The sequence below is a fragment of the Papaver somniferum genome, chromosome 1 (genome assembly GCF_003573695.1).
Source record: "Papaver somniferum cultivar HN1 chromosome 1, ASM357369v1, whole genome shotgun sequence".
Taxonomy (NCBI): domain Eukaryota; kingdom Viridiplantae; phylum Streptophyta; class Magnoliopsida; order Ranunculales; family Papaveraceae; genus Papaver; species Papaver somniferum.
The window spans coordinates 54,699,065-54,724,663 of NC_039358.1; the positions used below are offsets into that span (position 1 = coordinate 54,699,065).

At 36.0% G+C, this 25,599-nt stretch overlaps 1 protein-coding gene across 1 annotated transcript; it reads left to right on the plus strand.

Annotated features, from left to right (window-relative positions):
* Nucleotides 1-17,670: 17,670 nt before the first annotated feature.
* Nucleotides 17,671-24,149, plus strand: LOC113287134 (DExH-box ATP-dependent RNA helicase DExH9-like). The gene is made up of 12 exons (XM_026535815.1): nucleotides 17,671-18,239; nucleotides 18,356-18,916; nucleotides 19,104-19,208; nucleotides 19,677-19,787; nucleotides 20,421-20,671; nucleotides 20,862-20,985; nucleotides 21,077-21,356; nucleotides 21,445-21,593; nucleotides 21,786-21,932; nucleotides 22,012-22,244; nucleotides 22,648-22,912; nucleotides 23,538-24,149. The coding sequence occupies exons 1-12, from the start codon at nucleotides 17,775-17,777 to the stop codon at nucleotides 23,814-23,816; spliced, it is 2,970 nt and encodes a 989-aa protein (XP_026391600.1). The 5' UTR covers nucleotides 17,671-17,774; the 3' UTR covers nucleotides 23,817-24,149.
* Nucleotides 24,150-25,599: the final 1,450 nt, after the last annotated feature.

A 25,599-nucleotide genomic window follows, 5' to 3' on the forward strand; every position in this document is an offset into this window, starting at 1 on the left:
CAGCTTTATTATGACAAATTACATCTGCCCATGAAGTTTCAGCGATTGAATCGCACAAAAACTCCTCCAAAATCCGATCGAAAAATCTGACTGTGAATGGAAACGTTTTCCCCGCCAAAATATTTTTTTGAATTTGTGAAGAAGGTAACCCTTTATCCAGTGGTCGCCCCTTATCCGTTGCTGGAGTGCCAATAGTAATTCGGGTGCCCCTTAGTAATTTTCTCCAGGGGTCCAAATAGCACTTTTCGAGCAACTTTTTCCACACAAGTGTATTTCTGCAAAAACACCTACAAACACACAAAACATCAAAATTAGTACAAAAATCGAGCACTAACAAGACAGACATTGAGGACAATTTAGACACAAAATGCGTCTATCAACAAGTTGTTACGCGAAAATGGACTCAACATAGTAATGTTACATGGATCGACTTCAAAATCTCGACATTAATAAAGTCGTCTCTGCAGTAATGCTGCATTCACACTTCTAGCATTTCACATTTCTTTTTATTTATTTTTTGAAAATTGCATTTCACAAATTTTCATGTGATATATATTTGTATATTCCAAAGCTTTTACAGATTAAATCGTTGGACAGTACAATTGTTAATAAAAAAATGGACAAAAAAAACGTGTAATTAATGTTTAATTGCAAATGTTTATAAGCATAAAACATAATTAATTTAAATCCAAGATTTATGGAGTCAACTTTTTTTAATTATTTTAATATATGCCTATAAAATTAATACATGAATTGAGGTTTATGATACCAAATTTAAATAATAAAATCATTAGATACCTAAAGGGTATCAAAGTTTCCTATCCCTTTAAAATATCAAACCAATCAAAGACCGTTCAAAAATATTCTTATGCATTTCACCACGGGTGCGGGGCAAAGCCTCGCAACACTAAATTAGCTGATCCCATCGGTCCCGATGCGTAGCACGGATTACATACTAGTACAACACCAAAAACAATTCTAAAAGAATATACCCTAATAGAGGGTGATGATGATCCTGATGGAAGCAGTGGGTCCCTTAATTAATATCATGGAACCCAACAAACCAAAAAGAATGTGAGTAGTGTTGCAGTAGAATATTAAGGGAAAAGGAAGAGGCAGAAAAAGAAAGGATTTCATTGATAAGAGAGTTCTATAGTTATATGGGTACAATATACTTTATATACATGGAAAAGAGGAACCCCAAAAGACATCTGTTTTGGGCCGCAAACCTATGGGTTGTAAGCCCTACAACACTCCTCCTTGTGCGGTCCAATAGAACTACGTATGCAGTGCTTCATATAAAGTTCTTGGAATATAGTTATTCAAATGTTTTCCTCTCCTTGATGATTTGTGTCGAAATCAATTGCCTCATAACTTTGACATGGAACAACCCAGTGGGACAAAACCTTAGTACAACTATTCACATGTAGTACTTCACATGTTATATCGTACTTTACATGTAGTTCATCACATGCAATACAATCTTCAAAGACCGACAAGTCTAAGTTAATTTCCTCGTTAAAACTTCGTCAGGAAAACCCAGAGGGACAAAACCCGAACTAAAGAAAAAGAGTACAATATTAAGAAAACTTAGAACATAGTTGGACTCGAATATGTTGCCTGATTAAAACCTTGACAAGAAAACCCAGTGGGATAAAACCTTGACGAAGGGGAAAGAGTACAACGTGACATATGAAGGTAAAGGTGATCAGTTGTAGATGATCACTTTGCTTCGTTGAAGTTGATTAATTGCTTCACAACTTCTTAGGCAGAAAATCCTTTAGGAAAAGACAATAGCCTTACTTGGGAAATTAATTCCTGGTGTTTGTTATTGTATAATTAAAAACCTTGCCGAGCAGCAAAACCCTGTGGGGAAAAGTAACCTCGGTGAAGGAAAATATTTCGACACACCATTAGAATCTCCCCCTGATGTCAGACAATTGTCATTAGTCTAATGCAGACAAAAGGAGTTTATCACACTTTTCTTTGGTGACATGAATGTTTATAAGACGATGTTGTTGATTCTGGAAGTTACGTGGCTTAACAGATATATTTGATCCGGATATTTTCAATAATGTCAGCGAAGGATGTTTATGTCTTCAATTTCAATATACTTCATGTTTTTAGTATTGTCTCGCTAAAAACCTTGTCGAGTAACAAAACCCTTTGGAAATAATTATTCTCGATCGAAGGGAAAAAGAGTAAAACACATCTTTAATTTCGAAGTAAAATATGTCGACATCATATCCTTTGATCCTCCCCTAATGTCGGCATCTCCCCTGATTACTTTCAGAGTTGTTCCACAAAGTTCCTTTAGTCATGTGCTTTTCGAAACTGAATATCAGTAATAACCTATAAAATAATCTACCATATTTCCCTCTGATTACTTTCGTTGGAGAAGAGATTATTGTTCCTTCATAATCAATAACTTTTGGATTGCACTTTCATTAGCACTCCTTTTAATGTCTTTTTAGGGATAATACAAATTTATGTCAATGGTTACTTTTAAGTACATGATTACGTACACTATACCATTCCAATGACGTTGCGTTGGCGTTGGGCTATATCTAGCTAACAAATTCACTGAGGATGTAAAATTTAATCGAGTACATTATTATACTAAGTAAAACAATGCGTCTATTGTATTTAGATATGGGAATTTCATCTCCCAACACATATTCGTCATCTTCCTTTAGACGAAATGGTCACTTATTTACATTTGAACCTCGACTAATCATGGGAATGCTATCAGGATGCATGTCTTTGTTAAATTGCATGACAACTTTAGACATATGCAAATTGGTGGAATAATATCCCACAAGATCATTACTCGGTCGATTTTTCATCTCAAATTCAGATTTTTAAATATATCTTAAGGTCTCTTATTACATCAAGAGTACCCATCGTGTATGTACCATCGACATAAATAGCTACAATTCCAAATTAGGAACTTTCTTGTGAATACGCAAGAAAAAATAACTTATTTGTCTACCCCTCCAAATCAAATAGCCACTTAGACGAGTATACCACTTCCGCCTGATTGCTTCAATCTATAAGTGAACATTTTATCTAATTGTAAACGCACTCTGTGGTTTAGAGTTATTTGATTTGCGAAACAAAAGTATATCAAGTATTTTTGTAAATATCTTCTATCTCTTGATTCTTTTAGAGATACGTAACAACCACATACATATGCTGCATTTCAAGTCTTTTTGAAATTACCAAGCTAACTAAGTAGCGGAAGTCTATAATGTTCATTACAAGAGAACAATTCCAGGGCTTTTGAGAAACCTCTCGCCATAAGGCGAGTCTTTGTACTTTAAGACTACTTTATTCTCATTATGTGTTATGACAAATTAATTATGTATGTACAATAGGCTTTACACTTGGTTGGTTAGCATTACCCCACCAAATACCCATATATTTTCCAAATAACTAAGTTCTACCTGGATTGTGTAGGCAAAATATGCTATTTATTTGAAATTAATCAAAATAAAGCGTGGTTCGATCTCATTGTACTTTGCTTCTAGAGCAACTATTTATGTATTATATCATCATTGTGCACGCATGATCCTTCCACTGACTCATGTGCATTCACATAATCTCGGGATTTCATTATTCTCTAGAATCATTTAAAACTTCGGAGGGTCCTCCAGTATTGATTCATGGACATAGTCAGAGACAATCAAATGAGATAATTTCATTAATGATACAAACTTGGTTGTGCCTTACTCATCTACTTCCTTTATAGGTGAGCATTGATCAAACTTGGTGGTTTATCCGTCTTCCTTTATGGATCCACGACCTCAACTACACTTTCACCAAGTGTAGTTGCAACACCTTAGTCTATGGGTGTACCCCATACTGAGGATTTCTAATATTACATGAATATTTGCAGCTGGTATGTGTGACCTTGTCACTTTAGCGACATCATTGTACATTCTGAAAATCGATTATTCTTTGTCACTTCACATTTACATTTGTGGAGTACAAGAATCAATGTGAGACACAGTGGGAACACACCACGATAATTCCTGTCGTTCCCTTAGAAAATACGTTTTCTTATCTCCCCATAACGACGGGAAGACTGTCTCATTAAAATGACAACCCGCAAATCTAGCGATAAGAGATCTCCTGCCAAAGGTTTTAAAAATGCGGATAATTGTTGGGAACTCATTTCCAACATAACTACTTAACATTTTTGAAGACCCATCATAATACGATGTGGATTCGTAATGCCACATATATAGTGCAACCAAAAACACGCAAGAACATGAATGTCAGGCTTAAATCCAGTTACCAACTGGTACACAGAAAAGGTTGACTAATATTGGGTTCTAAAATCAAATTAAGTAAGATGCATGTAATATTACATATCCCCAAAGCAATAAAAGGGAGGTTGGTACGCATAACACATTCCTTAGACACCATCTATAGCCTTTGATGATAGCCTCTGCCAGACAATTGGGTATAAGATGCTCTATATTGATCCTATTAAACATACAATATTCATCAAGTCCTTTTGATGTAAACTCTCTAGCATTAACAAGGGTGATTAGCCTTTGCACTTTGCATTGTGTGATATGTTCTAGGAGTTTTCAAACGCAAATTTCTTGGGAACTATAACTAGTCCAAAATGTCAAAACATTCACCAGATCCATCAGTCACTTTAATGGTCTGCATTCTGTATGAATACTTTTCTAAATTTCACCTTGTTTTCTTTGTAATGTGGAAATTTTACCATTTGCATCTTAGGATAATCTCGATCCTGTTTTATTGAAGACTTTGTAAAAATGAGTGATATGATTTCTTACGTAAAAGAATTCTGGGAAGGGGGGTTGTGCATCTAGTAACTTAGAAAATACTTATTGAGAGATATGCCGTCACTTTGCATTCTGTCAATCTTTTTCCCATTTCGTTAACTCAAATAAAGTGATATTTGTATGAGTTCTTTCAAAACAATAATCATGTCACAACCAAGGTTTCTTTATGGTTATTCCCAAAGCACGTATGAGTCAGTTTCCAATATTTCATTGTCGGAGTCAATATGGATTAAATAATCTGAATATTATAGTAAATTACATTGCACTAGATTGACTCATTAGTTTCTCTAAAATATATTTCCTTCCAAATATATTAGAGACTATAAAAGATGCAATCAATTACATTCTCATCATTTTGATGTTCCACATGATATCCATTTGCAAGGGTTACTTGGAAATTTAACAATGTGCGATTATCTCTTGGTACATTTAGTGATTTTGCGACGTATATGTTCTATCTTGAAAAAATAAATGAGCAGTGCTGCGCTCGATAAGACAGGGAATTGGTCATACAAAGTTCTTGTTGCCATTAAAGTTAATGTGAAAAATTGGTTGTTACTATGATACACATACACATTACATTATATATACCAACACCTATGACCAGGTGCATTTCCAACTCTTTTATTATGATGCGAGCTAGAATTACATCTTAGCTGATCCCATGTTCAATTTATACCTATAGTTTGGTGCCATTACTGCTGGGAAAAAACATATTTTTGTCTCATGATATATATGTCCCTTTTCGCATGCTTTATATGAGTCGGTTCGTCTAACCCTCATTACTTTGGGGTTCTTTCCATTTTCAATTTTGCTACATTTAGCTTAATTTGAGAAATTTATTTATCTCAATAGGCCAAGAGAATCTCAATACACATGTCAACCACTTACTTTAGGTTGAATATATTACTAAAGATAATTCTCTTGTTGTCATACTTCAACATATACCCGTTCGTTAGTATTATGGATGAAGTAGAGAAATTAAAATTTTATGACTCATATCATCTTTTGTGAGTTCTTCCACAAAAATTGGAATACATATGATTTTATTTGAATGTATCTTTTGAAACTACAGACAAATTAATAGTTGAACAAGTGGATTACATTCCAAGAATCATTCAAATTTTGGGAAGAAAAAATCATGTACGCATTAATGGTGTTCAAATACTTCTAAACCCAAAATAAATATATTTGAATTGAGTTGGTACAACCAATTGAACAAAAGACGTCAGTCAACTATAGCCAATATCATATTCAATAGAACAAAAAAATAACATTACGACCAAAATTATTAATGGACGAGATCAATAGTCATAATTTAAATTGACCGTTTATATGATATAGGTTTATCTTAAGGGGATAAAAAAAAACAGAACTAGACGTGTTCTAAAAACATATTAATAAGCCCAATGAATATTCGGTGTGAATGTAAACAGTTACATACCTTACACTTTGGTTCCCACGGTATATAAGCAAAACCGGAACTAGAACATCCTTGGTCGGGTACATCCCACAACCAGAACCAGATTGGAACACAATTGGATCGGCCTGGTTGGAACGTGTAACTATTCAGGAAGAACGAATCACCAACTCACCCACTTTTGATCATGACGTGTTGGAAACAGAGACCACTTCCAGTTCCACTTCTTTTATGTGAGCCCCCCACTCTCGTTTCCGTTTCGTTATCATGAGCCAACTAACTATTCAGAGTAACGTCAAGGACGGCAACTGGGAATGCACACCGGAACTGGGAACGGGACTGCACACCGGAACAGGTTGGGCTTGGGTGGGCCCAAATTGGAACAAGTTGGCTTTTACTTTCTCCTTCACGGAGATTTTTCCCATGGATGGAACATGCCTGTCAATGGAAGAATATCAGTCGGATATTTAGAATTTCGATATCCGATAGGTTAAGCACTACCGGATATCCGATATCCGATAATATCCTATAGGATATCAAAATTAGATATCGATTCCAATAGTCTAAGCTGTCGGATATCCGATAAATATCCAGTTATAGCAAAAAAACTTAAAAACCCTGGTACAACATTTTCATAATTGACACTTATTGGATATTTATCCGACAATATCCGACACTAGACTCGAAATTAGGATAAATTACAAATAAGTTCCTAACTTTCTATACTATCGGATATCGGATATTAACATTTCGGATGGGGTCTAATCCGTTTTCGAAATGTTAACGAAGAAATATTCGATAAAATATTTTATCCGATATCCGGTATCCGATAAAACGGATAAAATCCTATAGGATCTCGAATACTCGGAAACGGATACCGGATATCGGACAAATATTGATAGGCCTAGATGGAATTGTGGTTTTCCACTGACGTGATTAGCACAGCATAAGAGTATAATATTAGAATACATGATTAGATCACGGCATAAACATGTTATAAAGAATATATTAGCATGATAAAATTCATAAAATGTATTCACAACAGATCAGATTTAATCTATTGGACGGCTAAGCCAAAATCAAATCATAGAAAAATCAAATCACAAATCAATTTTTTTCACAAAATCGCACCCAATACCTAACAACAATCAAAAGGACGGGACTCTCCTCTTCTCACGGACTGGAATCAATTTCACACCCAAGCACACGAATCCATTACAAAACATAATCATTCTATTAGTTTTAGTATAGGGTTGAGTATTCCAAAATTTTTTCTCGAAAAGACAGATTCTAAAAATAAAACCAAACAACAGGGAAAAACAAAAGAATATATATGACAAAATAGATAACTTAGCTGATTTGATTTCAGATTTCGCCAATAACCGTGTTGAAAAAAATCATCCATGTAAAAAAAAAATCAATCAATCTCGCTCCGCCGTATCGCATCGTGCGTGATAACGTGTTGCAGTAGAATATTAAGGGAAAAGGAAGAAGCAGAAAAAGAAAGGATTCCATTAATAAGAGAGTTCTATAATTACATGGGTACAACATACTTTATATATACATGGAAAAGGGAAAATCCAAAAGATATCTGTTTTGGGCCGCACACCTATGGGTTGTAAGCTCTACAACAAGTAGTTGTTTTAGAGTTGTTGTTTTTTGTTGTCCATATAGAATTTTTGATTTAACCCATTCGATAGAGAAACAAATATAAAAAGGGGAAAATATCGTTTGGTCCTTTTTTAAGTGAGCCCATGTATGTTTAGTCCTTTGGGAAAACGCCTTTACTGTTTGGTCCATAATTATTTAAAAATATAAAACAGACAAAGGTACCTTTCAATGTGAATTTTTACTTATTTTCTTGTAGCAGTTCATTCGTCAAATGAACTCCTGTTAATTTCTACTTATTTTTCAGAAAACATATAAACCAGAGCTCATTCCAAAAATGAACTCCATATAAAAACCAAAAAAACCCAGAATTCATTCTAGAAATGGACTCCATATAAAAACCTAAAAAAACAGAGTTCATTCCAGAAATGAACTCCATATAAAAACCTAAGAAAACCAGAGTTCATTCCAGAAATGAACTCCATATAAAAACTTAAAAAAACAGAGTTCATTCCAAGAAATGAACTCCATATAAAACCTAAAAAAACAGATTTCATTCCAGAAATGAACTTCATATAAAAACCTAAAAAACGACGAAAAACACACAAATTTTCATCTTCTTCATCATATTCATCGTCTTCATCTGCATCTTCAACACAAGCATCATCGTCATCATTTTCGTCGTCTTCAACAACATCAGCACCAAATAAACCCTAAAAAATTGGTCGTTCATCGTCTTCTTTCATCGTCTTCACATCTTCAACAACAACAATCACGAGTTCATCTTCAAAACAAAAATATCATCATCTCCGTCTTTAACACCAACAAAAACATCAAAAACAGTAGCAATAAATATCAAAAAAAAACATCTTCATCTTCGTCGTTTTCATAATCTTTATATGATTAATCGTCTTCACCATTGATAGGTGTCTAAAACACCTAATTTTATATCTAGTATTTATGCTTTCTTTGCTACTTTTCTTGTAAATCATGTATCTTATGTTTTGTTTTTGAGTATTTAGGTACTTTAGAGTCATTTGAAACAAAAGAAGAAGAAACGTCGCTTAAAGGGCCACAAGGTGCAACCGCTGTTGGGTAAAACTATTTCTCATTATGTGCTTTTATTTCTTCATCTCTGTCTGAAAAGTATGTCGGCTTTAGTGATGCAAATTCAGTTTGAAAAGCACGACAACTTTAGTGATGAATAGAAATTGAAGAAAGAATAAGTAGGTCTGAGAAATGAGAGGCGGCTGCTGCTCAAAGAAAGCGTTCATTTGGAGTTAGAAGGGAGAAATCATCATTTCATATGTTGTTGCTAGAAGCACAATGGAGGACAGAAAATGTCATTGTATGATGGCTCGTATCAGTTCGTGGGGTGCCTTAAGTCATCTTGGATATCCCTTATCTAGTAGTACATGGGTGGTTATATCACTCTCATTTTCCAACACAAAACCTAAAAATCAGAGAAACCAATTCTTTCAATTATTTTTCACCTGACATCAAAAGTGGAGGCGGCCATTGTTGTAAGAGAAAACTCTATTGCAGAGGAACATAGAGATGGAGATCTGATGTCACTGTTGTTGTTGAAGCTCTGATGAAGCTGAAATTAAGAAGGAAATTAGGGTTAAAGCCATTGCTGCTGTTGATTTGGGGATCTGAGATATAAGGGTTTCTGAATTCGATTCTCAAAGAAAGAAAGAAGAAGTACATGGTGGTGCTGGCAGTGGAGACAAGAAGCAGCTGCAGCTGCAGGTGTTGGCTGTTATGGTGGAGCTGAAGCTACAAAATGAGAAGTAGTTGTTACAGGAATGGTTGTAGCTGCAACTGCAGTGAATGGAGCAAAGAAGAACTGAATGTGCAAGAGGTAGCCATCATGGCTGGATGCCCAATACTATGAAGCACCATGATGGTGCAACACAAAAGTGGAGTGTGCAAGATGGCTTGGCTATTGTGACTCAGACCTGACTCATTTGACTATCCAGATGACTCGGTCTGACTTTGACCGAGTTGATCCCAATTTGACTCGGTCTGACTGGACCGAGTTGACTCGTTTGACCGGTGACTGGGCGGACTTTGCCGGTCACTTGAGCTGTTTTCTGGCGACCCTCCGGCGACTTTTCGACGACCAAATTGGTAGAGTTTCTACACGGGTTTTTATGACTTTTGGTCCACGCGGATTTTCATCTAATGGACTTTGGGCTTTGAAGACCTAATTTTGGAATGCAAAGGACTATAAAAGAAGACTTCTACAACTTTTGGGAGAGGAGGTATTCCACTTGGAGCTAAAATTCCATTGAAACCCAAAAACGAAACCGAAAACTAGAACAAATAAACTAGAAAAATTGTGGACTGATGTGTCTTATTAGTAGGCTTGTTCAAACACTTCTACACCCTTCAGTTTCAGCAAACAAAATTTGAGAGGCAGTGATGGTAATGCTACAGCCAAAAATTCAGTAAGCATACTGACCAAGTGATAAAGTAGTATCAGGATAGTACATTATAAAAACTTTTGCAAACTCATACTCCCAATAACTTCAACAATAATTCATGTATCTTTGTCGTTACTCCCTTGTTCAAAAACCTCTCCTCCCTTACCAAGACATCCAACAAAGGAACAGGATGAAAAAATCCTTCTAGAGATAAAACTAAGAAGACTCTCACTGTGCTTGCAAAACTCAAGAAGCATTTCTACAACAGTGGATATTAAATTGTGCTCAACTTTCACATGTTCACCACCCTTCAACGTTTTACTAAGATATGCCGCTTGCGCAATTAAAAACTTTTCTTCCCAATAACCAAGAAGTACGTCAAGCATAGGTCCAACGGTACACGCAATCTCCTCAGGAAGAGGTTGAATCTGTTCAGCTCCTTTATGTTTCGAACAAAACCCATTTTGTTTCCAAGCAGTTTCATCCCCACAATCACAAAACCCACCACCAGTATACATAAGACTATAATCATGATCCTTATGATTCCCATTTTGAAAACAAGTCACACATAGATTTGGCATTTGGGAAAAGCACATACTGAGAGGTTTGGCATGAAAATGGTTTCTAAAAAACTAAGCCACATAGATTTGGCATTTGGGAAAAGCACACACTGAGAGGCTAGTCAAAGGCAATCAAAAGAGAGCACTCAAGTGTGCATTTAGTTTGCAGGTGTGCCTGGCAGGGACGCACTGTTCTGATTTGGGATATTTAGCCCAAAGGAAATCAAATGCAGATTTAATGCAGGTCAGTCTGAATCTAGGGATGCCACTTTAATGCAGATCAACATTTTAAGTTTGAAAAAATTGATAAGCTGATCATTAAAAGAATGGGTTTTTCGCAATAAGTTTTTACACTCGGGTGAGGGTCCAGTACATGGTATGAAGTGGGGAACCAGCTTTATAGCATGGGATAGTAAGTCTGGGATTGAAGTATATGCCAAAGGGAAATTAAGTAAGACCTAAAGTAGGTCTTGAGGAGTATGTTAGGGTGAAATACGTATATGTAGCTCAAGAGTAAGAAACGCATAAGGTTGATGGTGGATAATTATGACTTTTGGTAGTTCATACTCTTACACCCAGCAATCAATGACATTCCTTAGAAGTGAAAGTCAGGGAATTTGGTGTATACTCAAATATATACAACAAAGTGGTATAAAGTTACCTGTAGTTGTTTGCTACTTCACACAACTACACATTTAAACAAAAATATACAACAAAATAGATGAAGATAGTTCTTTGTAGCTCTGCCACTGCAACCATCTATTCAGGCTCCCAAATTTAGCTTAATCATGGTCTATTAAACTTAAAAGTAGTGGGAGGAGTTAGCTTACTGGTTCAGGTGGTTTGGGTGCTGAATCACGAGGTGGACGAATGTGATGCTTCTCCTATATAGCTCAAGCAGTGGCTTCGGATAATAGATCTCTGTGCAATGTTTTCCTGCCAACCCACATACAATCGCTACTGGAGGGAGGTCCATGAGCTGTGCTATCTTCATTTTATTGATAGATTTGGCTCTCTGCAAAAACATCATATTACAAAGGTGTTTTTAGCTACAAGGAAAAGACTGCAGAGTCACCAAGTATTGTTCCCAGTCATAGATTTTGCATAGAAGGTGGTGCAATATTAAAACCTTCTTTCTTCCGATAAGGTCAGAGGCGTCCTCAAGCCAGCTCTGGTAAATATCGTTGCCAATGATAGTTTGTTTAAAGTCCATAGCAAGCTGGCTCGTTCTTTTTATTTTCGTATTGGTCTTCATTTGATTTGCTTTCATTTGTTTGTTTTCTTTAACACTCAATGGCACAGAATCATGGTTCTCGCAATATGAATGTGACAAAAATATAACAAGTAAATAGATAACTATGTCATTCTTCTGCGAGTTGATTCAGAGCATTACTACACTAACATTATTCTGATAACGTATCATAGAAGTTCTGCAAGGTTCATGCCTATTACACTAGTAGCAAAGAAAAGAAGAAGACCCTTCTACTTTGAACCCTACACCGCCAGTGAGCAAACTCAAGTAAGTTACATGTGAAAATGGGTATGACATAGAATCATAATCAGAATTGAAGTATGAAAATGGGTATGACACAGAAGATAATTTAGTGCAAACTGGTTCAAAAAAGAACCATAGTCTGGGTCACCAAGCTGGAGCAATCATCCTCTACTGTGACTCGATCATTTTTATAGAGCAATTCAACTAGTGAAGCAGCTAAGGCACAAAAAAAGAAGTAATGCTTTACAGGCCAAATACAACGCCACCCAAAAGAAAACCACATACAACAGTGTACCAGTAGTACATAGTGCATCCAGAGTGCATAAGAAGTAAACATCACCTCCATTACATACATATTCAGATCAAAACAAGGCACTCATGTTCGATATCTAATGACGATACTGCTTATGATGCTCATTCAATCCATCCATCCTCGGAATAGTTCGAAATTACAATGTAACAAAGTAAAGGCAGCATTGATCATATGCATAAGGTTTTCAAAATACGTGCTAACACACAGACTCAAGTAACAAGGCAAAGAAAAAATAAGTTTGTAATCACATACCTGAAGAACTTTGTTGCATAATTTCATACTCCCTCATAAGTTCCCTGGCCTCATTCAATACTTGAGGATCACACTCAAGTACATTAGGGAGTTGGCCATCTCTAATTAAACGCCATTTATGCATATGAGGAATCTTGTAGTGAATCCCACCCTTGATTCTAAGAATCTCCTTCATGCAAGATTGTAATGTTATGAAGACATTATTTGCGTCTTCAACCGAGAAATTTTCAAACGCTCTCGTAACACTTGCGATAAACTCGTCTACTGTGGTTGGAGCATCAGTATGATGAAGTGCAGAAATAGCGCTGAAGAACCCAAGGTCTAAAACATTCAAGTCGGGGCTGTTTGGAGGTTGACACAACAACTCGATATCTAACCTGTAACTTTTAATTTAACCGCTTCCACAAATTTTTTATCATTATCGTGGACATGTGGTTTTGCATTATCTTGTTGTATAAAGATTTTCTTACAATTATTAAACGATCATTTCTTCTTGATAGCAGGCAGCAATTTCTCAATCAAAAAATGCCTCATAACCTCTTTGTCAACAGATTTCATGGCCTTGGTTTCCATTGTCCCAGCTTTGCGGTTTTTGCTGCTCCTTTTTGCGACTTCTTTAACCACAAAAGGCCATATTCCGATCTTACCATCAAAACCCGAGCGAGGACGAGCCACGTCCGTTAAAAACATGATTTTGGTGATAAATTTTTTACTTTTGCACGTGCGTAAAGGCTCTTCTTCTTCGGCATGAAGATAATACTTTTGTGCGCTTCTTGTAATGTAAAACCATTTTTCATCTAAATGAATTCGATTCAACATGTCAATGAATGAATTTGAAGATTGGATCATACCTTTGTCTATCATTTTTAAGCAAAAATTCACCCTTGCTATATTGTTTTCATCCGTAAGTCCCGTCCTCAAGGCATTCGAATGTGGTCGAAGGTTTCCATCCTTGATTAGTCGATGTACGGTTGATGTTGAAAAGTTTAGTTCGTGTGATATTCCTCTTATTGTTGTTCGTTTGCGAAGAGGTATCAACTTAATTCTATCCAAATCTAATCCAATTCTCTTTCTACCAACTCTATTGACCATCTTAGAAGAGATATCAACCACGTCTCCATTTGCATTAGCCACTTTTGAATCATGCCATAATCTCAAAACCGTTCTAAAACAAACTTCAAACCGAGCCGCAGTATCTAACTCCACTGTGAAGTCTCCCGTCTGTGCTTCCTTGCATCAATTTTTCAAGAATCCTTCTCTTTATATCATAAGTAGGTTCTGGTTCTGCAATGGTGTTAATGTGACAGTATATCTCCTCCTTCTTCTTCTCCTCCTCCTCTTCTTCTTCTTCTTCTTCTTCTTCTTCTTCTTCTTCTTCTTCTTCTTCACTATCACCATCATCATTTTTTTCCAGGTAACATTCGTTTAAATCGATGATACAATATTGATTTAAATCTCTAATAGTTGGATATGGAATTGTAATTGGAGATGGAATTGTAATTGGAGATGGAATTGTAATTGGAGTAGTTGATGGAAAATTACCTTGAGATAGAGTATCCTCAGGAGTTTGATTCAAGTTAAAACCCATTTCAGTTGGTAATTTTATCAAACACTTAAAGGGTGAATCCCCATTGACACACAATTCTTCTTCATCAATACACGAAAATCACCAACAACCATCAGAAGCACCCTATGTAGACGAAACTACTTGAAACCCATCACAAACTTCTCTTCACAATCCGCAGTAGAAGAACCCTCTACAGCAGAAACTAATTGAAACCCATCTTATCGCATTTGTACTTAACCAATCAGACCTACAAACTAAACCATACTTTCATTAATACCAACCCAAGCTCTTGATAAACCTCAATCTAATCAATCAATTGAACAGATTTGAATCAATCAATTGAACAGATTTGAATTGGGTGAAAACCAGTAGGAGGAAGTAAAACGACCAAAACAAGGAGATGAAGAAGAGTAAGATATCTGATAACATATTTGAATTGGGTGAAAACCCTAAATTAAAAACAGGAGTCGATTAAAATCCATGAAAAAATTATTGATGGGCTGATTAACTTTCGGATTTTGAATTGGAAAATTGTTTCTCAGTTTTGTTTGGTTTCAGAAAGAGAAATTTATCGGGAGAGAGGGCAAAAAAGGAAAAAACAGGAAATAACGGCCGAAATGATTGGTTTTATTAAAAACCTTAACCTTTCCAATATCCCAAACAGGCATATATTTAAAGAATGGAGGGAGTATATTAATCGAAACCCATATTATCGCATTTGTACTTGACCAATCAGACATACAAACTAAACCAGACTTTCATTAATACCAACCCAAGCTCTTGATAAACCTCAATCTAATCAATCAATTGAACAGATTTGAATCAATCAATTGAACAGATTTGAATTGGGTGAAAACCAGTAGGAGGAAGTAAAACGACCAAAACAAGGAGATGAAGAAGAGTAAGATATCTGATAACATATTTGAATTGGGTGAAAACCCTAAATTAAAAAACAGGAGCAGATTAAAATCCATGGAAAATTATTGATGGGCTGATTAACTTTCGGATTTTGAATTTGGAAAATTGTTTCTCAGTTTTGTTTGGTTTCAGAAAGAAGAATTTATCGGGAGAGAGGGCAAAAAAGGAAAAAACAGGACATAACGGCCGAAATGATTGGTTTTATTAAAAACCTTAACCTTTCCAATATCCCAAACCGGCATATATTTAAAGAATGGAGGGAGTATATTAATTTGGTTCCTTCTGCAGGCTTTTATATTTTAATTCGATTTCCTTTTTCTAGTTATAATGATTTTAGGAAATATTGAAGCCTATATAAGATGACCTAATACATCCAGTATCATTATTTATTTGATTCATCAAAATTACTTCTTAATTATTGTTTTCCAGTGTTGTTGTTTTTGTGATTTCACACTAATTTTCATTAGAACGATTTTTTGGGGACCATGGTTTTTTTGGGGGGACCATGGTTTTATTTTGGGTAAAGACATTAGAAGTAAATCTAGGTCACTCCTTATCTAAATATTTATATTAATACCTAAATTATCCTCCTGATTAATTTTGGGTGATGATTAGTGAATGATTTAGTTAAAAACTTAGTGAGATTAAATTAAAAGATGGGTTTATTATTAATTAAGTAGAATTATTGAGAGAGTAGAGTTAGAGAAGATGAAGGAGAAAAACATGGAAAATAGATTTTTTTTTTTCGAATTCACTAAGTTTGAGTATTCAAATGATGAAAACTCATCTGATTCTTCATCTCCATCCTCTCATAGAATATTTGTTAATCTTCAAAACCATCCGGATTTGAACTGGATTTTGAACAGTTCGGTTACTTTATATAAAGAAAAAGTATCCGAACTCATCTGAAGTTGTAGTTCGGTTGCCCCATGAGATGAACAAGTAACCGAACTCATCTGAAAGTGTAGTTCGGTTACTTGTTCCAAACACGCAGGTTACCGAACTCTCTAATAATAGAATTTCTAGGAGTTACAGCGTTATGTTCGGTTGGTTCTCAACTAACCGAACTTTGGTGTACAAAGTTTGGTTGGTCCGCAAACTGCATGCACTTTTGATCTAACCGAAATTTACGTAATATAAGAGTATATAAGTTTACAAAGTTCGATTCTTTCGCAAACTTGAACCTAACAGCTAACCAACCGAACTTTGAGTTCGGTTTCTGCGATAAAATTGTGAAGTTAACGAACTTAATAAACAAAAAAAATGTGAAGTTCCAGCGTCTATTGGCTAAGTTCGGTTACTTTGTAGTTTTAAAATTTTTTGCGAAAAAACCGATTTCTATTGGCTAAGTTCGGTTATTTTGGAACTCAACATAGTGGCCACAACAACACAGTTCGGTTAGACTGGATTTGTTTTTTTTTTCGGTTCTAAGGGTGGAGTTCGGTTACTTTGTAGTTTTAAAAGTTTTTGCGAAACAACCGAACAGAGAGTTCGGTGACTTAGTTTTAAATCCAATAGAACCGAACTGTTCTTCGTTTTCTTCATTTTCAAGAAGTTCGGTTAGTAAACTAGGGTTTTTTGGAAAATCGGCCTAACCGAACATGGCTCTGTAACTCCGACTAAAACCCTATTTTGATGATTTCTATTCTATTGAAGCAATCAAAATCAAATTAAAGTGAAGGGTTTGTTGGAAAATACCTCCGGAGTGGTCCCATGGCAGAATCAGGTTGCGACTGGCGTCTTTTATACTCGATAAAATTATCATGTAACAGAACTTAATTGTGATTGCATTGATGTTGTTACATTTCTTAAATAGGCGGTATTGGTGGTGGTGGGAGGAGGTGGTGGTGGTAATCGGTGGTTGGTGGTGGTGATAATCGAAGGTGATGGTGGTGGTAATCGGCGGTGGTGGGCGGTGGTGGTGGGAGGAGGTGGTGGTTATATATATATAGGTGGTTCTTATGTTGGTTTTAAATTAAATTAGGTTAAGGGTAGGTTAGTCATTTCAACGTGTTAGGACATCCCTTATCGTTATAGGGAAGGTGGCTAATAAAACCATGGTCCCCTCAAAAAAACGATGGTCCCTAAAAAATCGTTCTTTCATTATCTATTGGATTTTTCGGCTTGTACACTTCATCTACGTTAGTTATACGCGGGCTCATAGCAAAAGACCCAAACGGACTAAAACCCAGCTGGGCTTAGAAACCAAATACTCCATCTCTGGAGTCACGTCACGGGGGACGCTAATATATTCACACAGATGAGGTGTAGGGTTTGATCAGCTCTGCAGCCCCGCGCCTCACCTATAAACTGGGGTGTTTTCGATCTGTATTTATTCATTAGGAATTCATTAGGAAAACTTTGATTATTTATTTTCACTGCTACATCAATGGGATTCTTGAAGAGGAAACCAGAAGGAAATCATTGGGTAGAAGAACTCAGTGATGCACAAAAGAAACAGAAATCTCTAATTGGCGAAGATATTTCGGCAGTAGCAGCTTGTATTCACGAGGTATCGTATCCTAAAGGATATACGCCTCCTCTTCGTCGTTGTAATAATTCTAATAGGAAACCAGCAAAGGAATATCCGTTTAGTCTTGATTCATTTCAATCAGAAGCAATTAAATGCTTAGATAAGGGAGAATCAGTGATGGTATCAGCTCATACTTCAGCTGGTAAAACTGTTGTAGCTCAGTATGCAATTGCTATGTCTTTGAGAGATAAACAACGTGTTATTTATACTGCTCCAATTAAAGCTCTTAGTAATCAGAAGTATAGGGAATTCAAAGAAGAATTCTCTGATGTTGGCCTAATGACTGGAGATGTAACTATTGAACCTAATGCTTCTTGCTTGGTGAGTTTCTTCTTTACATATAAATCTATTTACTATGTTAAGCTTACACAAATTATTTTAATTGTTCAAGCTAGGGTTTAAGAATTGACTTTTCTATCTGTGTTGGAATTTCATAGGTTATGACAACTGAAATTTGGCGTAGCATGCAATATAAGGGATCAGAGATTATGAGGGAAGTGGCATGGGTAATATTTGACGAAGTACATTATATGCGAGATAGAGAAAGAGGTGTTGTTTGGGAAGAGAGTATTGTAATGGCACCCAAGAATTCCCGCTTTGTGTTTCTCTCTGCAACTGTGCCTAATGCCAAGGAGTTTGCGGATTGGGTTGCAAAGGTTCATCGACAACCATGCCATGTTGTTTACACGGATTATCGTCCTACACCACTTCAGCATTATGTGTTTCCTTCTGGAGGGGAGGGTTTATATTTGGTTGTGGATGAGAAGGGTAAATTTCTGGAAGATAGCTTCCAGAAAGCCTTAAATGCAGTTCCTCTTGATGGTGAAGGAGACAATAAAAATAAGAGAATTGGGAAATGGCAGAAAGGTTTAGTGGCATGTAAATCAGGCGAAAAGAGTGATATCTATAAGTTGGTGAAGATGATAATTAAGCGCCAGTATGATCCTGTTATAGTTTTCAGTTTTAGCAAAAGGGAGTGTGAATCTCTCGCTATGATGGTAAATTTGCTATTTATCTTGATATCTCCCATAGTAATTTACTTACTTGGTGCTTCCAGCAGCAAGATTACTGGTTCAGTCTAGTTGTGCTACTGCAGCTTAAGTTAATCTTGGTTTTTTCTTTTGCAAAATATTTTTATGGCCTCATATGTTTTTTTTTTTTTTATGTTCCTGTTTGGTACTTTAGATGGCTAAGATGAACCTGAGTACCGATGTTGAGCAAGAAAATATAGAAGAGATTTTCTGGAATGCAATGGACTTACTGTCGGATGATGACAAAAAGCTTCCTCAGGCAAGGCATTTCTTCATCTCCTTTATATCACTTATCCTGAGTTGGAATGATCTTATCAGTCTTCTGAATGTATAGCATTTGGATCTATAGTTTGAAAGACTTATATTGCTCGAGTTGCATCAATTGTTACTCATTGTGTTTTCTCTTTATCATTACACACAATTCGCATGTATATGCGAATGTTCCATATTATTCACGTTTTCAGAGCTGAAGCAGTGGCTCTAATGGATGCCAATGACTCAAGAATCTACTGTTGACAAAAAAATATTAGTAATATGATGCCGCTTATTAGTAAAGAGGACTTCAATATAGTGGTCCTTTTTCTTTTTATATATGATCAAACTTTTCAAAAACGCCTTCTGTCAAATGTGATTGCAATAGCACATGAGTGACATTTCTGGTTACCATTCTATCCACCTTTTTTGTAACTCGTGGCTTCTCTGATCTCCTGTTTCTGGCTATTTACAGGTGTCAAATTTGTTACCTTTGTTGAAGCGGGGAATAGGTGTGCATCATTCTGGCTTGCTACCTATTTTGAAAGAAGTAATAGAGATACTCTTTCAAGAAGGTCTGATCAAGGTTGGGAGCACGTACTGTATTCACTAGGGACTTAATAGTAAATTTCTTAACCGTAAATTCGTAATATATCACATAAAAGTATTAACGATTAATAGGAAATGCCCAGTATATATACCTTTCGATATTTATCCTCAAACGGATGGCTTCAGTTAAGAAATGTTACTGCTTTCGTCATTCATCTGTCCTTATTTAGTAAAGGATATGTTGTTCTTGTCTGAATATTGACATCATGAAGGGCAGCTTGAACCGATTGTTTCTCTTCAATATTATCCTATTTTGTTTGACCAGTTCTGGTTGAACATAGAGTATTCTTGAGGCAAGCTTCCGCTCAGTTGTCAAGCACAACATGATTTCAATTCTTGAAATTCCCTTATCATTAGGATTCTTCATACTTGATAGGCCTAAGGGTTACAGTTTGGTTTTTCACATATCATGTATGTTTTCTCTAGGTTGTTTTAAAATAAAGAAAGATATGTTTTTAATTTACATATCTATGTTTTCTGTTGGGAATGTTGCTGGTGGTTGAATATTTTTGTTTGTAGGTTGTTTTAAAATAAAGTAAGATATGTTTTTAATTTACATATCTATGTTTTTTGTTGGGAATGTTGCGTGGTTGAATATTTTTGTTTGTAGTGTTTGTTTGCAACAGAGACATTCAGCATAGGGCTAAACATGCCTGCAAAAACTGTGGTATTCACAAATGTGCGTAAATTTGACGGGGATAAGTTCAGATGGATATCCAGTGGAGAGTATATACAGATGAGTGGTCGTGCTGGCCGTCGAGGAATCGATAAGCGCGGGATATGTATTCTCATGGTTGATGAGAAGCTGGAACCATCTACAGTAAAAATGATGGTGCGGGGAAGTGCAGACTGTTTGAACAGGTATATTATCAAATCAGGAAAGTCTGTTGAATTTATACTGAACTGTTGTCAGTTTACGTTCTTGGTTTTAATTCTACTTCCACCTACAAAAGAGTTTGTTAATTACTGCCATCCAGTGGCACACAATTATCAGGTTGTGCCTTGATATATCATAATTTTGACTTTTGTCTTACATCTTCAAACATTACAGTGCCTTCCATCTCAGTTACAATATGCTTTTGAATCAAATGCGGCGTGAAGATGGCAATCCTGAGCATCTGCTTAAGAACTCATTTTATCAATTTCAGTCTGACCATGCCATTCCAGATCTTATGGTCAGTAACTTCAGTCTAGATTTGGAAGTGGTTATCCTTTTTGTCAGGCATAGGAGGTGCATTAATATTGCTGAGGTTTTTCTTTTTGCAGAGCCTAGCGAAAAAACTTAAAGAAGAGAAAGATTCAATTATGATCGATGAAGAAGAGACTTTGATGAATTACTACAATCTTTTAGAGCAGCACCATAAGTTGAAGAAGGATATTAATGATATTGTTTTCTGTCCAAAATACTGTTTACCCTTTTTAAAGTCTGGCAGACTGATTAGTGTCCAATGTACAAGAGGTGATAATAACTCATCTTTCTCTCTTGAGGACCAAGTTACCTGGGGAGTGGTAATCAAATATGAAAGGGTGAGAGCGATTTCTGAAGGTGAGAAAGAGCTCATACGCTTTTTGCCTCTGATATATACTTTTTATATTTCATGTTAATAAGTGAATTTCTTGATTTGGCCTTCCAGATGATTCTAGGGGGAAGCCTGAGGATGCAAATTACAAAGTACATGTTCTTACAAGATGTGTTGTTAGCAAGGATGGGAAAAAAACAATAAAGATCGTGCCCTTGGAAGAGCAGGGAGAGCCAGTTCTGGTTTCTGTGCCTCTATCCCAGGCAAAGTTCCCTATAATACATTTTTGTTCTTTCTTATTTGGTGTTTTCCAGTCATTTTCTATGACAAAGAATATAATCAGTAACAGGATTTTCATTAGTATAAATATCAGAAGATTTGCTTATGCATAGGCGTAGTTCCGGGATTCTTAATTTCTAAGTATAATTTCTTATCTTGTTCATTTCATTGTGCAGATTGATGCGCTTAGCGTTCGATGTTTGGACGTACCAAAAGATCTGTTGCCGTTGTCAGCTCGAGAACATTTTTTTAAGATGGCCTGTAAATGTGTTTACGGAGATACCAAAGGATCTCTGCTCCTGGATCCTGAGGAGGATATGAAGGTAAAAGTATCCTGATTTGCTCTCTTGATCGTTTTTCATCTAATTTAGTTATCATTACAACTACTTGTATACTACGCAGGTCCAGCATAAATATTATAAGAAGTTTGTTTCTCGGATGGAGACGCTTGAGAGCCAATTCAGCAAGCATGAAGTTGCAAAGTCCCCGCTTATTAAAGAAAAGTTAAAAGCCTTACGATTGAAGAAAGAATTGGAAGCAAAAATCATGCTAATCAGGAATAATGTGAGTTCTTCTAAAGCACTGGCTTTTAAAGATGAACTCAAGGCAAGGATGCGAGTTCTTCGGAATCTGAAGTAAGGATGCTTCTCTACCTTCTACTAGCATTTGTACATTAAGGTAGTTTTACTTCCATTAACGGCTTCTTAACTAGATGTTAAGTAGCCATGTCCATGGGTATTCAATAGCAGAAACCTACTATTTAAGTGTCGAACTTGTTCCAACTATTTCATACTTGGCAAAGCGAAATGATCATCCTGATGGTTGTTTGAGCCACTATGATACTCTCTTATCATCTGCATTCATATCTTTCACCTTAATAAAATATTGATGTAAAAAATGTCTCAGTACTTTTGTAAGCTTATTGACTTTCTGTTGATAATTCTTGCTGATCGTGGACGTTTCATTTTTGTTCTTTATCAATAATGTACTATTTCATATCTCTCTTCAAGAGATATTTAAGGTGATACCTTTTTGCAGGTATGTCTCAAGAGCTGGTGTTGTGGAGTTGAAGGGGAAGGTTGCCTGTGAGATCACCAGTGCTGATGAGCTGACACTGACAGAGCTCATGTTTAAGGGTGTGTTCAACAGAGTTACGGTCGAGGAGATGATTTCTTTGCTATCGTGTTTTGTGTGGCAGGAAAAACTTCTGGATGCCCAGAAACCCAGGGAAAGGCTTGACCTGCTGTTTACTGAGCTGCAAGAGACAGCAAAAAGTGTTGCCAACATTCAGCTTAACTGCAAAGTACGCATGAAACTGATACCCCTCGTTTTCTTTTGATCATATATACCTTAAGTATTCGTATATTGGTATATTGGTTTTGTTTAACATGGCAACTACCATTGGAAAGGCAGTTCTCAACAGGGTATACGGGTAGCCTCTATATCCGAGGTTTATAATTATATTTAGAACAGGTTGACACTTGAGTTGATTGTCTCGATGACATTGATTGTTGTACCAATCTAGTCATTGGTGTGTGAAGGAGGAAAGTAATGCTCATAAAGTACATGATATAAACTTAATTACGAGTGACACACCTTTTTAACTTTTAAACACGAGAGTTACCCAGTTTGGTTGAATTCTAATGACCAACAATAGAACATGACTTGCATCAAGTGGCGATTAGTTAAAATTCTAATAAAGCAGCCTTCTAATCACGCTTGTCACGAGTCTCTGTCTTCCAAAAGGGACTGAGTTGGGGGTTTGCTATGGGCATGCCCTGTTTAACTAATAGTTTGTTGAGTTTTCAGCTTTACTGTATGTGAAAGATCATTTATTTAGCTTTGTAACTATGATGAAGTTTGTTTGTTCCATAACTTTATGGAAGAGAATCTGAAAATGTTTTAATGTCGTTCTCTTTTTGCAACAGGTCCCAATTGACATAGAAGGCTTTGTAAATTCCTTCAGACCCGATATTATGGAGGTTGTGTATGCGTGGGCAAAAGGATCTAAATTCTGTGAAATAATGGAGATCACTCAGGTTTTTGAGGGTAGTTTGATCAGGGCAATTAGGAGACTGGAGGAAGTTCTTCAGCAGCTAACAGAGGCAGCAAAGTCTCTAGGTGATACCCAACTTGAAGCCAAGTTTCAAGAAGCTGTTATTAAAATCAAAAGGGATATCGTCTTTGCAGCGTCTCTGTATTTGTAAATTTCCTGAAAAATGGCATACTTGCCGAGGGACAGAAGGAAATATTTATGCAGGCTGAAGTTTCAGTCAGACTTGAAGATGCTTGTGAATCTCCCCCAGAAAGGAACTGCAATCGGGACTTGTTCTCTACACTGTCCTTAACTATCTTGAGTTTTTAGCTTGCAACATTTGTATTTGTCAACTGTCTGTAATGCCACTACATCAAGGCTTGAAGGACGGCTCTTATTATTTATTGGAGTACAATAGATTCGTTGGTGACGATGTTTGTTTTTGTTTTGCTAACAAAGATCAGTCTTGGTTTTCCGAAGCCAGTTGGATTATCTTGCGTCCCCATGTCTTTGGCTCTGCTCTATTGAACGACTTTAATTGTACAAGTCAATGTACCAGTACTTTTAGGGTCTATAGAGAGCTGATCTAAGAGGACTGAATACAAGACATGTAACCTGAACTGATGTGAAGGTCAACCTCCTAGGTTATCAGTACTCTTTTCTTCTTTCTTCTCTACTGAAGTTTTGAAATTTTTAGCCTTCTCTACTGAAGTTTTGAATGAGGTTTAGGTTTTTATTTAGACAAATGCGTGTTTAAGAATACTGAACAAAGAAGCTAAAGAAACTTGGAATGAGGTTTAGGTTTTTATTTAAAGAGTGTTTAGGTTCTCGGGATAAGAAGAATCAAAATGTAAAGATCAAAGCTGTGCAAATCCTAAAGATTTTATTTTGTAAAATTTAGTATGTGTAAAATTTTCATCATAAAAAATTTTGTTTTGGAAAAATTTTCCATGGTTTGAAACTTTTGACAGAAGTATTATCCACCTAAAATGTACAATTAAATATTTGGTGTAAACACGGTGTAAGAAAATTGGCGAGAGTTTATTTGTTTTAAGGGAGAAGATATTTAATTTTTCTATTCATTTGATTTTTTATTTTAATTTTTTAAATTACCTTGTAAATGACAATCTGAGGCTTTCTGGGTCCGGCTTTCGCGTATTGCAAAAAAAAAAAAGAAAAAGGTTGAGCAATGATTAAGCTGTTGATGAAGAGATTTAATCTGAAATTCAATGTTCCCAAAAGATTGCTTCTTCTTTAGTATACAAGTTAAGAAGAAGTGAAAAATATTAGAACCCCTGCTATATGGGTTCAACCATATACAAGCCCCACAAAGTGGATCCTCCACTATCAACTCCACAATTTCCATTTTTGATATTTTTAGACCGAGAACTTTTTTTTTTTGGGCCTGGTTTTGAATTTTCCCGGATTGCTGAAGTCATCAGGATTTTTAATAAAAGTGAAAATAAAATAATTACCCTCCAGTATTTATAGAACGCGAAATTGGGGGATAAAAAAACAATCGGGGGGATATAAGAAAAAGACAAAATAAGGATCCAAATATCAAATCAGGGTCACCCCTTGTCTAAGTATTTTTTAAATCCTAATCTACCCCTCACTAATCAGGTTTAGTGGTTAATAATAATTAGTAAAAATCTTAAGATTTGATTAAAGATTAGTGTGTGATGTTATTTGTGTTTGGGTGGGTGAGGTGAGAGTAGAAGGAGGGAAAAAATATTTGAGAGGGAGCTTTTTTTTGGTGAAAATGGAGGTTGATTGTGAAGAGAGAATTGCTGCTAAGAGGTTGAAAATTTGATTTTTTTTTCTTTGAATCCACCATTGTTGCAGCTGAAATAGCTCGGTGCCGGCATTGTATTCAACCGAAAAACTATGCTGGCATTTGTTGCAAAATTTCATAAATGTTTGCCACTATCTGGGGGGGTCCGAGACGAAATTTT

What these genes read in the sequence shown, in the direction of transcription:
- LOC113287134 (XM_026535815.1), top strand. Translation starts at nt 17,775, where the DNA reads ATGGGATTCTTGAAGAGGAAACCAGAAGGAAATCATTGGGTAGAAGAA. An exon ending in TTTCTGTGCCTCTATCCCAG is followed by an intron (nt 21,594 to 21,785) that starts GCAAAGTTCCCT and finishes TTCATTGTGCAG; the next exon opens with ATTGATGCGCTTAGCGTTCG. An exon ending in CGAGTTCTTCGGAATCTGAA is followed by an intron (nt 22,245 to 22,647) that starts GTAAGGATGCTT and finishes ACCTTTTTGCAG; the next exon opens with GTATGTCTCAAGAGCTGGTG.